Raw genomic sequence first — 15,180 nt, forward strand, 5'->3', positions numbered from 1 at the left:
GGAATTTTGATTGAGATTACACTGCAATTAGATTGACACAACCATTTTTACAATTTATCTTCCCACCTTCTTTTGTAATCTTTACTAAAGTTTTATACTGTATTTTTTTGTTGTTAAATTATAGGTATAGTTTTGTTGTCATTTTGAATAGAATCTCTTTTTTCCTATGCCATTTTTAATACTGTTTGTTTGTTTATTTGGCAGAGAGACAGAGAAAGCGAGAACAGAAACACAAGCCAGGGGAGTGGGAGAAGGAGAAGCAGTCTTCTATTATTTATTTATTTGACAGAGAGAGAGAGAGAGAGCGAGAGCAGAAACACAAGCAGGGGGAGTGGGAGAAGGAGAAGCAGGCTTCCCACCGAGCAGGGAGCCCGATGAGGGGCTCGATCCCAGGACTCTGGGATCATGACCTGAGTTGAAGGCAGACGCCTAATGACTGAGCCACCCAGGCGTCCTATGCCATTTTTAATTATTACTACTGAATAAAAAAGTTTTTAATCTTTCTGTCAAGTGTAAATCCATCGTTAGTAATTAGTTCTAATACTCCTCTAGTTAATTCCCTATTACTTTTATAATCAGAAAAAAATTAAATTATGCTAAATAAAAAAGCCAATGTCTAAAGATCATATGCTATATGATTTCATTTATATAACTTTCCTAAATGATAAAGAGAAGAACAGATTGCTTGTTGCTGGAGATGAAAATGGGAGGAAGAGAGGTGGCCCTGGTTATAAAAGGGTAACACAAGGGATCCTTACAATAAAGCTGTTCTGTCTCTTGTTCTGTGGTAGTGGTCAGACATGTGAATTACATAGAACACACACACAAACAAATGAGTACACGTAAACTTAGTCAATGGATGGTATCGATGCCATTTTCCTGGTTGTGAAATTGTATTAAAGTTATGCAAAATGGTATCACTGAGGGAAACTGAATGAAGGGTATATGGAATCTCTTTGTATCATTTCTTACAATTGCATGTAAATCTATAACTACTTCAAAATAATAAATAATAAAACATTTCTAAATACTAAAAAATAGAAATTTAGTTTACAATTCTACTGTACCAGAACATATACATATTGTTTCAGAATTCTTGGTAAATCAGAAAATTCGAAATGCCTCTTGGTAAATTTCAACTAAGTGTTTGAGTGTTCAGCTTCTCTAATATGACCAACTCTAGATCTCTAGTATGTCCAAACCCATAATCTATTTCTTTGTCTTAAGAACACATTTATCACATTTCTATAGTATTTTTCAACAGGATGATCCTTATTAAAGAGAAGAGTAAGTAACTTTTCCTATCACTTCCAAATAGCAAATAAAGTAATAGAAGAAGGATGTTAGGGAGGGGAAAAAGAAAGATTTCTACCAAAAAGATTTCTGGGGAAAAGAGAGCAGGTTAACAAAATGCTTTTTAAACCAAGTATAAAATTCCATAACAAAATATTATAAAGTTAAAAATACTTATAAAATAAGGTGTGTCCCAACCCTAAAACAACTGAAATTCTTTTAAAGTCTTTAATTCTCTCAGGGTGCCTCAGTGGCTCAGCTGAGGGGCGCCTGAGTGGCTCAGTTGGTTAAGCCTCTGCTTTCGGCTCAGGTCCTGGGATCAAGCCCCACGTCAGGCCCCCTGCTCAGCAAGGAGTCTTCTTCTCCCTCTCCCTCTATGTGTGCTCGCTCTCTCTCTCTCTCCCCCCACCAAATAAATAAAATCTTAAAAAAAAAGTCTTTAATACTCATTTCCTCATTTCTTAAATCTTGTTTCCTTGATTGATTAGAGATTATTCATTAGTTGGGGTTGCCAAAGTGACCAAATACAACAAATTACAAAGTACAAACATTTTAAATCAGAATACCCTTCTTTTCTCCTATAATGCCGTTTTACTTCATCAGATGAAACACTTCGGGAAAGGATCAACTTAGCAATAATGAGAGACCAAAGGGTGCCATTTTCCATGGATCTAAAAAAAGAAAAAGAAAAAATCCATTTTCAAAATGTTTAAGATTTTTAACGACTGTTTGCCTGATTCCTTTTACAGAATTAAATAAATCACCTTGTAAGGGTATTAATTCACATAGGGCTTTTGCCCCCAAACAACTGCCATTACTGAATGGACTGGGAGGCTTAGGCTTCCAACACTCCTGGTACTGAGCTCTCATCCCCAAACCCTGCAAATCCCAATAGGGGAGATTAGCCTTGAGGACCAGAGACTGCAGCTGGGAAAAGGACATATTCCACAGGACACCAAGCCTGGTTAATGCTGAAGAACCAAGGAGGTATTAATATCAGCCAGGGAAAGTTCTGAGTGTCGAGTATGTGGACTGAGTTTACAGCGAAAGATGTACTCAGCCTGGGGCCCCTGATACCACAGAGCATACTCAAAACACTATTGGCTAGTGAGAAAAAGAGAGAAGCAGTTCAACACAGTAATTTCAACAGGCTAAATACATAACTGCTATAACCTGTATGACTGCTGTCATACCTACTTCCTCAACTAGGCGAGAGGGTTCTGTGGTTATAATCTTTTTTTAAAAAAATATTTTATTTATTTATTTGAGAGAGACAGAGATAGTGAGAGCACGAGCAGGAAGGAGGGGGAGAAGCAGACTCCCCACTGAGCAGGAAGCCTGATGCGGGGCTCCATCCCAGGACCCTGCGATCATGACCTGAGCCAAAGGCAGATGCTTAACCAACTAAGCCACCCAGGCGCCCCTGTGGTTATATTGTTAAGACACATCTGTAACAACATGCAAAGTAAAAGCTTAGATTTGAGAGTAGTGGAAGGATGGATCACAGATGACAAAACAACTTCTATAAGGTTTCTATTTCTTTCATTGTCATCTGTCCCATTCTTGAATGTATTTATGGATTTAAGAACGTAAGCAAAGTTCAAATATCTCCCCAGATGAGTAAATTGAGTACTTAGAATCCACAAAGTATTTATCATTAAGAATTGGGTTTAATTTAGGGGCACCTAGGTGGCTCAGTCGGTGAAGAACTTGCCTTCGTTGGGCTCTGGTCATGATCCCGGGATCCTGGGACCCATCCCGGAGTCAGGCTCTCCGCTCAGTGGGGAGTCTGCTTCTCCCTCTCCCTCTGCCCCTCCCCCTGCTTGTGCTTTCTCACTCTGTCTCAAATAATACATATTAAAAAAAAAGAAAAAGAATTGGGTTTAATTTAGACCAATCCTCTGACTGAAAGATTAGTACAATGTGAGCTTACATTTTACAGAAACAAAGCCAAAAATGAGTAAAATAATCATATAAAAATGGATGTTGAAAGGGATTCTTACCTGTTAAATAACAGCTGTAAAAGACCAGAAGTATTACCAAGTCCACATAAGTTATCATACGTAATATTCATCTTTTGAAGCATTTCACAAAATCCAGTTAGGAAAATAGGTGGATTGTCTAATTCCTCATACCACTGCAGTGAATAGAGCAGTTCTGCAACTATAGAATGGACGACACATCATCAAGTGTATTCTGTGAAGAGGCCTTCTATCACTTTCACTTCTGTGTCCCATTTTCTAATACTGCTATGCCCACCAGTCTCAAAGTATCTATGAACTGATTTTCAAATCTGCTTTGAGATGTTCCATGATAATGAAACCTGAAAACATTCGATACAAAATGAGTCTCTTCTCCCAAATCTTACTTGGTTCCTTTTCTGATTAGTTAAGAATGCAACTAGCCTAAGTTACCAGAAATACCGGAAGAATCTTCCTACTATTTTTGCCTCAAGTGGTAACAAGTTACTTACAGGACAAACCACTAATGGACCCAACACCTGAAATGAGAAGTTCAAGCCAATGTTAAGGAATGGGAAATACCATGATATAGTAAACAGGGCGTGGACCTCGGTGACAGACTGGTCTGGATTCAAATGAGCTGTACATACAGTTATCAATTAGAGTACGAAAATCTGCCTCAGAGAGTGCTGTGAGAATTCAATGACCAGTACTATCACAAAACCTAGCACATCATAGTAGATTTTAATACATAATTAGTCACAACACTCTCTTATAAAGCCATGTATGGATTTTGGAGTCAGAAGACCTGAGACCTGGTTCAAAATCTAATCCTATCCCTTCCAAGCTAAGTAACTCTAATCAAGTCAAGATAAGAAAACAACAAGGTGAGGAAAACAACAATAATATCTGATAGGGTTGATAAGAAGATTAAATACATAATGTTGTCAGTTTGTAATTAGTAACACAATTAACAAAAACAAATATTACAAAGATCATTACTCCAATTTCCAGTTTTGTTTTTGGACAGATTCACTCTATGGGCAATGTAAACTGCAGACTGATCTCTTTGCCCTTAACTGCCTGTGGAGCTGCTAGTCAGAAGAGGGGTTCCAGCTTTCCTCCCCAGGGCATATGTTCTCTTCTGCTACTAACTATGCTACAGCTGAAGGCTTACAAACTGACTGACAGAGAAATTATGCAAATCCTCTGTACCTTTAATACCATTTTGTATAGGTCACTCTGCTTCCTACAATTCTACACCATTTCCTGGAATGGGGGAATTTTTTGTTTGAACCTCTACTTGCCAAGAAAAAAAGTGTGTGCGTGTGTGTGTGTATGTGTATACATACATCCCTATGAACACAAAGGTATAGTGGTTCAAAAACTGAAAATTCAGGATCCTTGATGAAATGTTAGACTCACTTAACCATTTTCTTTAAGGATATATGCCATAGGATCTACCTGTATCAATGTCTTGCCAGCTTAAGTAACTGATCTTATACCAAATTCTGCTCTATTGCTAATAAGATTATAGCAAGATTTCAGTATGTTTCCATCCAATTTGCAATTTACCATTCACCACTCAAGTAACCTCAAGTTTCTCATCACTAAAACAGCTAATAGGAATGGAAGATTCTTATCTAAATTGCAGGTTAATCAAAATTCTTTCAAAATTATTTCAAAACATTTCTATTATATCTGAATGCTCATATATACTTACTTATTTTCTCAAGCTCATTATTTTCTAGGACTATTTCCTTTTTCAGTGCAACTAATATCATTTTGCTCAATAATGCTGAAGTACACAAATGGCTGGGAAGTTTCTTTGTATCTTGTTCTTTAAAATCTGTTTTGAAACACTCATAATTCAAACTCAATCTTCCTTCTAAAAGAGGTCTATGCAACCACTGTAAAAAGAATACATGAAATTATATACAAAATCATTAGATATTCTAAATTATTTACTACCTATGCAGTTAAGACAGGGTACAAAAATGAAATTATTAGAGTATCTTCAAAATGTTATTAGAATAACTTCAAAAATGAAGTTATTACTAGTTTATTAGTAAAATCACAGAAGCCTAGAAGTTTGGGTTTTACTTTAAGAAATTATCAACATGTGTATTTAAGACTCCTTCAGGACAAAACTAGGTCTAATTCACCTTGTACCATGGCAACTGCCACTGTCTTACAAACAACAAACATACAATATATGAGCATTCAGAGACGTAAAGGCAAAGCAATATACTCATTTCATTTACCTTTTTTCTCCCCAGAAAAAAAACAGAAGATAGTCATTTTGTTTACTTTTTTCTTCCCCAGAATAAAATAAAAATGTTTAAGCTTGCACAAAGTCCAAAGTTCAGAATAAGATAAGCACTGTCCAATCTCAAACATACCTGCATAGGAAGAGACTGTCTCATCTTTTCCCATTCACTGTTGCTTGGCATTACACTTCCAATATACACTCCCAGAAGATTAGTATCTTCACTTTCTAGAAGCATATTTAGCAAGTCATCAACAGCAGACAAGAGGAGTTGAAGACTGAAAATAATGCAAACAATGTAACTGTTACAGTTATGCTGTGACTAACTTAACACCCTGGTACACATTAAATACCCTGTGGCAGGTTAACAGTTTACCTGAACAAAAAGACTAGTAAAAATGAAGCTAAGCAACTCCTCTACCCTATATCCAAAATACACACAGCCAAATTGTGGATTTAATCCAACATTTATGATCTGAAATTGAGTGCTGCTTCTATCTCAGAATGAATGGAACTTGACCTATTTCAGATCAGATATTTCTGAAATACAGCTACCTTATTGTATGAAAAAAACCATGACGTTCAGCAAAATATATGACCCAACCCTAACAGCCTCTGGATGCATTCTCTTGGTTTTCACTTTTACATATGGATTTAGGCATGAGGTGTGAAATATATTTGCAATTCAACACCTTTAAACAGTGGCTACCTGGCCCCCAAAATAAACAATGAAGAATAATCACTATGTGTGGTGGCCATGAGGGGTCATGGTTATAATCCACACCAGCCCACAAGACACAGGATGGCACCACCATCACATCACTGAGCATAAATTAGGAGTCCAGCAGATATGCTAAGACAAATCACTCTTCATTTAATGGAATTTAAATGAATGATCATTAAAACAAATTCCTTTTGGAAAAATCTTTTTGTCTGGATCTTCTCTTCAAGTCCTATAGATTTCTTATATAACAAATCATTTTTCACAGTCATTCACACTAATCATGGGCTCTTATTTAAAGACAGTGATCAGGTATTAAAGAGAGCAAATGAGCATAAAAAATGTTACCTTTTGATATCCAAAGATGAAGACTGAACTTGGTTCTTCAGCCACAGAGCAGACAAACATAGGAAGGTACTCTGTTTATATGTATTGCCAGTTTGGTGGATCAATAAATTCACACCACAGAGCCAAGTATTTTTCAGTTTACAGACAAGAAAGTCTAAAATCAAGATGTCAACAGTAATTTGTAATCCCTATGAAGCAACTATAATCAGTACAAAATGTCTGAAATAACTCAATGTAGACTTAAGATTTTTAAGATACTGCTAAAAAAGGAGAACATAAAATTTTGCCAAAACAAAATAATGGTCATAAATGTGCAATAATACAAGCTAGCTCATGCCATGTAAATACAAACATGTTAAGATTTTTAAAGTTAGCTTTCTTCTGCTCTGAACTTATTTATAAGAGCACTGTCCTTTTGGAGATGTGAAAAATATTATACCTTTTCCAAATAGAGAAGTTAGTATAAAAGAGAGGAAGGGTATCAATACTAGTATTTTTTAACATTCCTTTCATAATTAAGTCTCGATTAATACATAAGGCAATATAGTCCTTAAAAAGGCAATCTCAATTTCATTTCGATACATACCAACAGTGAGGAAGAGAAGGAGATATTAATTACCACCACCCCGCCCCCCCGCCCCGTTAATGAATGTGGAGATATTGAGGCATCAAGAAATTAAGCAACTTGCCAAACCACAGCCACTGAGTGAAGGGGTTAAGATTCCAACTCATCTATCATGGCCCCTTCTAAAACTGTGTCTTTGGTATCAAGAAAGAATTTAGACATAATGTCTACAGACATCTTTAACTTGGTTTCTAAAGCTCAAAGTGTTTAAGATTTGTAGCCCTTTACTCAAAATGCCTTCAACTTTCAAGTACATTATGATTCAATTAATAAAGCCTGGGCACTTATACTATGAAGGTCAGAGCTGGAGATTCCCAACAAAACATTTGAGCAGTAAGCTATTACCTGGCAAATGTGTTTTTTCTTTGCTCTGAGCACATAACTGAAAGAGAGTTAATAATAAGTCTTCAGATGATGGCATTAGCAAACATCCTTTTGCTGAGCTGAAATAGTTATAGGCCACATCACAGATAAAAGACACTGACGAGTCGTTATTTTCAGCTTCTGACAATTCCTTTGCTTTGGATAAAGTTTCATGAAGTTTAACAATAATTCTTTCAACATATACTTCTCCAATCAAGTAATCTAGAGAAAAAAAGTTCACAGAGACAAAAAATTTTAAAAATATTAACAGTGTGTTTTTTATTACCTTACTTTGGGTTAACAACCACTTAAATCTTTCTGTGTATTAAAAAAAAATGCAGTAGACAAAAGAAAATTATATCAATAAATCAATCTGATCTCTCACACATAAAAGCCCTAATGTAAAAAAACAATTTTAAAGTAAAAAAAAAGCAATGCTCTATAAAATTAGTGAACAGCTTTGCTATTCAAAACCCTTTAGAATATAAAACTAAAAATATTACAATGTCTTCCAAGTCATGCTAAAAAGATTAATAAACATTTAGAGTGCTTATAAGATTAAAATATCTGAATGAACTCTTGTTATTCTTAATCAATTACATGCAAACTTTGCAATATGGAATCCCCCCCAAAAGCAAAAGATTTATTTCCTACTAAAAAACAAAAGCCATATTTTTGCCTACCATTTTTAATGTGTTGGGATAATACCAAGCTTAGAAGAGCCCATCTTTCTGAGAAGTAAGATTCAGAAGATACTGAGGATTCCAAGTCCTTATTACAAAGATGATCTGCCAAGGTTACCAATTTCTCTCCAATGATTTCTCCTTTTAGCCAAGGAGTTACTAAAGCATGTTTATCTGAACTAGAACATGCCTAAAACCATAAAATCAAAGCAAAGATTAGAAGCAAGATCAAAAAGTATATCTACCTAAAATATTACTTGTACCATATTACCTCCCTTCATCATCATGGCCCCAACACTACCCCCACTCTTCCTCAAGTTCTAAGAAGGCTGGTATTGTCCCTGTTCCCCACTAAGCCTTGCTTATGTACACTTTCATGCTTTACTCATGCTATCTTCCCAACCACAAATAGTTCCCCTCTTCTTTACTTATCAAAATCCCATCCATTCTCTCAGAATCGTTACAAAGCCCACCTGCTTTACGAAATCTTCCCCATCCACTCCAGTCCATACTCATCATTGCTTTTCTCTGAATTTCTAAAGCACTTACTGGATTGTATTATTATTTATAATGTTTCATCTGTGTATGTCTTGTTTCCAATGGGATTGTAAGTTCCTTGAGAGCAGAGACTGTCTTAAACTTCTTTGCTATCAACACTGCAGATACGTTCAGTGAATAATGAATGGATGAACTTTGAAGACAGATTTTAAAATGCTCTATATTTTAAATTTTTGTTCATTAATTTTACTAAAATTAAAGAACAACCATTATTTAATAGTTGTAAGTTGCTTCAATATGAACAATGGGCCTTATTATTTCCCTTAATTCTCTGCAACAGTAACTGAGGCCAGATATCTAACAGCAACTGGTTTATTTTCATGGAGTGGGGAAGCAAGGAAAAAAAAAACTGTAAATCCACCCCCAAAAGCATGCTGATCCATGTTTCCAGAGCTTCTTTTGCTTTAGGGCTGACAAGAAAGGAATTTGCAACTTGGTTCATTTCAAAGCAATCTGGAAAAAAAAAAAAATCCAAGTGCGGATTGGGTGGTGCCTAAAAAACTGTTTATCCTCTTATTTAAGAAACTGTAGGTAACCAGGACTTTTATTTTAGCCCAAGCTTTACCACTATTCTGGCTTTATGACCTTGGACAAATCTCTTAACCAACCTGAGCCTCTTTGCTCATTTTAGAAATGAAGATTAACCTAGAAAATCTCAAAAGTCCTTTTCTGGTTACAAAATTCAGGTTTGTTTTTAAAGAAGCTGACCTTATAACTCTGATCATAAAGTATAAAGTTGCATAAAAACAAGAAAAACTAGAGTCTATATAGCTATAATATTGGCTTTCCTAATACAGTTTACTAAATAAAACTGATCTATTTTAAAGAATCCAGGAAATAAACTTCTAAATGTCTCTCAAGTTAGCAAGACATGAAGTACAATACTTAATGTTTTAACCAATCTACAGAAAGAACCTGACCAGCTTTAAGGGGGGGGTGAAAAGACCAGTTAGTCATGGAAGTATAAGAGGCAAACACACCCATAACTTCTAAACTCTACCCAGGAAGAGGATAGTCTTCCAAATGGATATGAGTATTTGAGCTACCTGGCAAGTACATTCCTAAGTTAAAAATGGGTATTAGTCTTCTCTTATCAAATTATTAACTCCTTTTGCTCTGATTCTAGACTTACCAAGTAGCTTTCTGATAATTTGGCTTTTCATGTACCCTGCCTATAGAAAGAGAAGGTACTGGATAAACTAATGAAATGTTGATAAATTATATTTCTCATTGAAAAACAGTAAATTAATATTCTGTATTTATTCTGTAAAAAGAAACTATTAGGGGAAATAGGGAGTTACTATTTAATGGGCATAGAGTTTCAGTTTTCCAAGATAAATTCTGGAGACTGGTTCACAATACTATGAATATCCTTAACACTACTGAACTGTAAACTCAGAAATAGTTAAGATGGCAAATTTTGTTATGGGGCTTTTACCATAATTTAAAATAAAGATACGAAAAAAAAACCTTGTAAATTAAAAAGTTATCTGTGTAAAATTTAAAAATAATAAAAAATGCTAAAATAAAAAAAATTTTAGGTAACTAGTCTAAACATTTCTAAGGTTGAAAAGTATTGCATCATTTACATCTTTATTAGGATAAAACACTTAAGCCATTTTTAAAACTTCTAAATTGCTTAGGTTCCTTGATTTCTTTTCATTATTTCTATCACTAATTTTATTTAGTTAAGTGGCAATCAGACAAAGCCTGGAAGATCTTAATTTGCCTGTATAGTATTCCAGAGTAGGACAAACTTAATTTCTTGAAGTGTTCTAGCCAAAGCTAAAACCACTCAATCATTTCTATAGAAGAAAAGGTAACTAGGATAAGGGTAGAAACCTATAGTCTTAATTTAAAGGTAATCAAATGTTTAACTCTCCCTTTGTTATCTGCTAGGGGAGAAACACTGGATTTTCCAGAGCCTAGTCCCTCTTTGCTGATATTCCTAACCAGAAAAATAATACTAAAGAAAGGCAAACAACAAAAGCTTTCTCAATTATGGGAAGAAAGTTACGATAAGAAGGAAGTTCTCTAACATAGACACCTGACCACATACCTGCATGTGAATAGGATTGGTTTTAATTTTTCTATACCCATAAATACAAAAAAGGAGAAAAAGAAAAAAAAAAGTCACTAAGATACCTTTTCAATGACCTGAAGAATAGAATTCCATTTCAGATCCCCCTGAAAGAGGAAAAAGAGTTAGAAATAATCTGCTAGAAGGAATGAAGTCACTATGTAATCACTACAAAACTAAAACTTTTTTAGCTACTCCAACTTTAAAAAGTACAGACTAAAAAACTTTGCCTTTTATTACCAAGCATTTGTCATCTTACCATTCTTACTGAACACATACCCATAAGTCTCATACACCTCCCCATCACAATCAAGAATATATTGCTTGCGCTCGCTTTGGCAGCACATATACTAAAATTGGAAAGAATATATTGCTCTTCTTTAAACAGATATTCACAGCCAAGAAACCACCCAAGAATAACCTCCATGCAGGTCTCATTCTACTTGTCAATAATTAGTGTGGCAATGTAAACCATTATAGTTTAAAGTGATACACAACAACAATACCTCGATGAGATCATCCAAGACATATTTTCTTTCCATATTATTGTCACAGCAATGGAGAGCACTGTACAAAATGTCCACCAAGAAACCAGCTTCCTTCCTTGGATCTTCGTTTAGCCAACCAATCAGTTTCTGGTATAAAAACCGCACTGCAGGATTTTTTTGTGCAAGTCTGGCTATTTCAAGAGGTTTAGCTTTGACAACACTCCATTTTTCATCACCTAACAGCATTTTAAATACCCGGGTTGAAGAGAAAGAGCTAAGCAGAGTAGAAAGGAACCTTAGATGTTGCTCCGACTTTTGCTCATTGACATAATTAAAACTCATCACTGCTAGTTTACAGACCAAGTCTTCCAAAGGTTTCTTCCTTAGCGGCAATATAAGGTCTGAACAATTATGAGTGAGAGAAGGTTCAGTCATTAATTCAGAGCCTTCACTGTTCTCGCCTTCTGAGGAGACACATTTTTCATTCTCTTTATTACCTTCTGGTAGCTCATCAGTAAATCTAACCTTGCCAACTTTTTTTTTATTTGACTTCAGTGAGCTCTTTGGCTTCTGCAGGACCTGTAGCAGGTCAGATACACCTGACATGGATTTCACATCAGCTTCTGGCTCATTGATTTTCTCCACACAGATCTCGGAGAGTCTTTCCCAAAAATTCAGTAGCACTTTGTCCAAACTGTGAGCTGTTTTATCATCTTTTTCCACATTTGCTTTGGTTTCCCAGGAACTTAAAGTTTCTGCTAAATGGTTAAACAGCTGCCCATCTTGCAATCTTGGGTCTTTGAGAACGGCATCAATAAAAGGAATCAACTAAAAGAGAAGGTAGAAATAGAAAAGTTCAGTTTTCAGGAGCAATAAAATTTAAACAAGGTATTTGTAAAAAAATAAGTAAAATGAAATAAACAAGGGCGGGGGGGCGCCTGGGTGGCTCAGTCCTTAAGCAGCCCCCGACTCTTGATTTCGGCACAGGTCAGAATCTCAAGGTCTTGAGATCAAGCCCCGAGTCAGGCTCCGAGCTGGGCATGGAGCCAGCTTAAGATTCTCTCTATACCTCTCCCTCTGCCCCTCCTCCCACTTGCTTGCTTGCTCTCTCTCAAAATTTAAAAAAAAAAAAAAAAGAAATAAACAAGGTATTTGTAAAACATTATAAAATTCCATATTTAATAACTGAAAAACATTGATTTTTTTCCCCCTCAAAACTCTGAAGAGTTAACTTGAAGATCATTTTCATATCATACAAAGAGGTTAACGATTTCGCTGCATTCCCCCTAAATTACTTTTTATGATATAATTAATCATGATTATTGGTCATTAACAAATAATATAGTTTTCTTTGCATTTTCTGAACTTACTCAAGTTTTTTACTTTTTTCTAAATCAATATGAAAGACATACAGGACCCATAGAGTTCAGAACTCTATTTCTTAAATTACAAAGAGAAGTTAACTGAGACATCAACCAGGATTTACGCTTATATAATTTCATTAATTTCCTAACATAAGGAACCATATTCCAGAACTTGCTCTCATCACTGGCTCTAAAAGCCAAGCACAACTGTTCACAAAAGAATAAATGTTGTTAAATATTTTAGAAGTAACAAATTATTGCATAATTTACACTTAATATAAAAGACCACAAATAGCAACTTTGAAATTATGTTTTGTGTTACAACTCTACAATAAACAGGGTTTGCACATCCAGAGACTAATTAGTACTCAAGAATTACGGTATTATTCTGGCAACAAACAATATAGAATTTTTATTTAGTTGGTCAGCAATACACATTACTCAATTTGTAAATAATAAAAAATGAAATCTATATGAAGGCTAATTAATAAAAATGGCAACAAGATACAATGGGCTTGATTCTTTATAGTCAATGTGCAAAGGCACTGATGATTTTTACATTATAAGTACCTGGTCATTGACGAGCATCTCTTCAATTTCTTCCTCACCTAAGTTTTGTTGCATTATAAAACGTAAGCATTCAAAAAAAGCTGATATTACTGCTGAGCACTCTGAAAAGCTGGTTTTTATTCTTTCTGTTGACAGCCTAAGAAATAATAAATAACTATGGCTTATTCTTTCACAAAAAAGAAAATAAGCAACTCAGAAACACCTAAATAAAGACATGGATAAGGCATCATACCAAAAGAAGAGAACTTTTTACAGTAAAATTCTGAAACTAAAAACTAAGAACAATAGGAACTTGAAAAAGTGTGAAAAAAGCATATTTTCAAATATGTCAACAAAAGAGAATACATATCTATTTTCTATTCAGGAACAAATCCATCTGAAATTTTAAAAAGAGGACTTAAATAAAGATAATAATGTAGTAAAAAATAATTTTGTAATCATTAATAAAACTGAGTATCTTTTTTAAGTTCAACAATTACACTAAGAAATGATTTTTTTTAATTATGACTTTAAAAACAGCTATCATATTTAAGTTTATGGAAGTTACAAACTCTTCAGTGGTTCATTTTTTCCATTTGGGCATCTGTATTTATCAACATAACAAAAAATGACATTTGAAAAATGGTCTACTTCCATCTAAGGCCTTACCATATCCATTGCACTTTCTATTGTGTACTACAACTGAACCCTTGAAAGTACCCAAGAAAAGGATTCCAATTGTAATTCTCTGAAAACTCTAAAAGTGCTTAATGAACAGCAAAACAATTTGGAGAAATTTAAATCAGACAATAACGAGTATGTCATCCTACCCATATATGCAAACAAGAAAAATCTCTTGCGATCAAGAAATTTAAACTCCTTACCCTGCAACTACAGAGGTGAGGAAATTTTTGAAGAAATCCAACTTTGGATCTGTAATGGTCTGAGGGAGTTTGCTGATAAATGGCAAAAGATAAGGATATATGACAGTAGCCAGACCCCGACCACCTTCACGGATCACAGCTGACAGCTTCGGAAACACACTTTTTTTTGCATTTACATGAAGCCAACAGTCCTAACAAAGGAAAGATTATAATAACAATTAGAGATCATAAAATACTTTTCCCAATTAAGAGACATATAAGCTCTCAAAAGTAATAATCATGCATTCTACCTAGAGAGGTTAAAATCTCTCATCACTAAAACTAAATTTAAACTAAAACTCAGAAACTTTAATAAATTTATTACATATAGTAATCATACACCCCACATGCTTAACACATAATTGATCAGAAATAATTAACTTAAAAGACTTCTATAAAAGCTGCTTTGTAAAAGGGACAGCAATATTCAATCTTAAATAAAAGATTCAGATATACTGACTTCACTGGACCACATAAGGTTTAAAGAATAATTGATACTGGCTAAACTAAAAGTACAATAAAAACTCTATGCCATTTTATAGTCAGTTTAAGATTTATACCAAGTTTTGGATTAAGTATTTTATTTCTAAGAAAATATTTTTTTCCAGTAAGTTTTAGATAGTATAATCTGATAGGCTCTCTCTCACATCATATCTAAGGCTTCTAAAATACAAACTAAGAAGACAAATATTCCCCGATGTACTGAATGTACCTCTCTTACACACCTCAATAGTTGTAAGTGTATACAGTACAGCTTCCCAGAGAGCTGGGCACACAATGGGGTCACTGTCATCAATGCTAAGTAGAACAGATGGGCTCACTTTGGATGCTTCCTCTTTCATCAACTGTGGAATACGTTGGCACAAAGCAGAAACTAACTCAAAATAAGCTGAGCGGATCTAAAACAAAAAAGGAAAAGCTGGATTAAATTAAAGCCTAGTAGAGCTACAATGAA

The 15,180-nt window shown here is 34.7% G+C and overlaps 1 protein-coding gene across 2 annotated transcripts in view; it reads right to left on the reverse strand.

The window, feature by feature from the left end:
• Positions 1 to 15,180, reverse strand: part of LTN1 (listerin E3 ubiquitin protein ligase 1) — a 66,027-nt gene that overhangs the window by 36,730 nt on the left and 14,117 nt on the right. For both annotated transcript variants that reach the window (XM_032393274.1, XM_032393275.1), the window contains exons 7-18: positions 14,951 to 15,124; positions 14,187 to 14,377; positions 13,324 to 13,459; positions 11,408 to 12,217; positions 10,967 to 11,008; positions 8,264 to 8,453; positions 7,563 to 7,802; positions 6,593 to 6,746; positions 5,657 to 5,801; positions 4,978 to 5,164; positions 3,297 to 3,456; positions 1,860 to 1,964 (exon numbers count right to left, since the gene is read on the reverse strand). In XM_032393274.1, the coding sequence (XP_032249165.1) occupies positions 1,860 to 1,964; positions 3,297 to 3,456; positions 4,978 to 5,164; positions 5,657 to 5,801; positions 6,593 to 6,746; positions 7,563 to 7,802; positions 8,264 to 8,453; positions 10,967 to 11,008; positions 11,408 to 12,217; positions 13,324 to 13,459; positions 14,187 to 14,377; positions 14,951 to 15,124 (2,534 nt within the window). The remainder of the gene's footprint in view (positions 1 to 1,859; positions 1,965 to 3,296; positions 3,457 to 4,977; positions 5,165 to 5,656; positions 5,802 to 6,592; positions 6,747 to 7,562; positions 7,803 to 8,263; positions 8,454 to 10,966; positions 11,009 to 11,407; positions 12,218 to 13,323; positions 13,460 to 14,186; positions 14,378 to 14,950; positions 15,125 to 15,180) is intronic.

Source organism: Phoca vitulina, unplaced genomic scaffold (genome assembly GCF_004348235.1).
Source record: "Phoca vitulina isolate PV1807 unplaced genomic scaffold, GSC_HSeal_1.0 scaffold72, whole genome shotgun sequence".
NCBI lineage: Eukaryota > Metazoa > Chordata > Mammalia > Carnivora > Phocidae > Phoca > Phoca vitulina.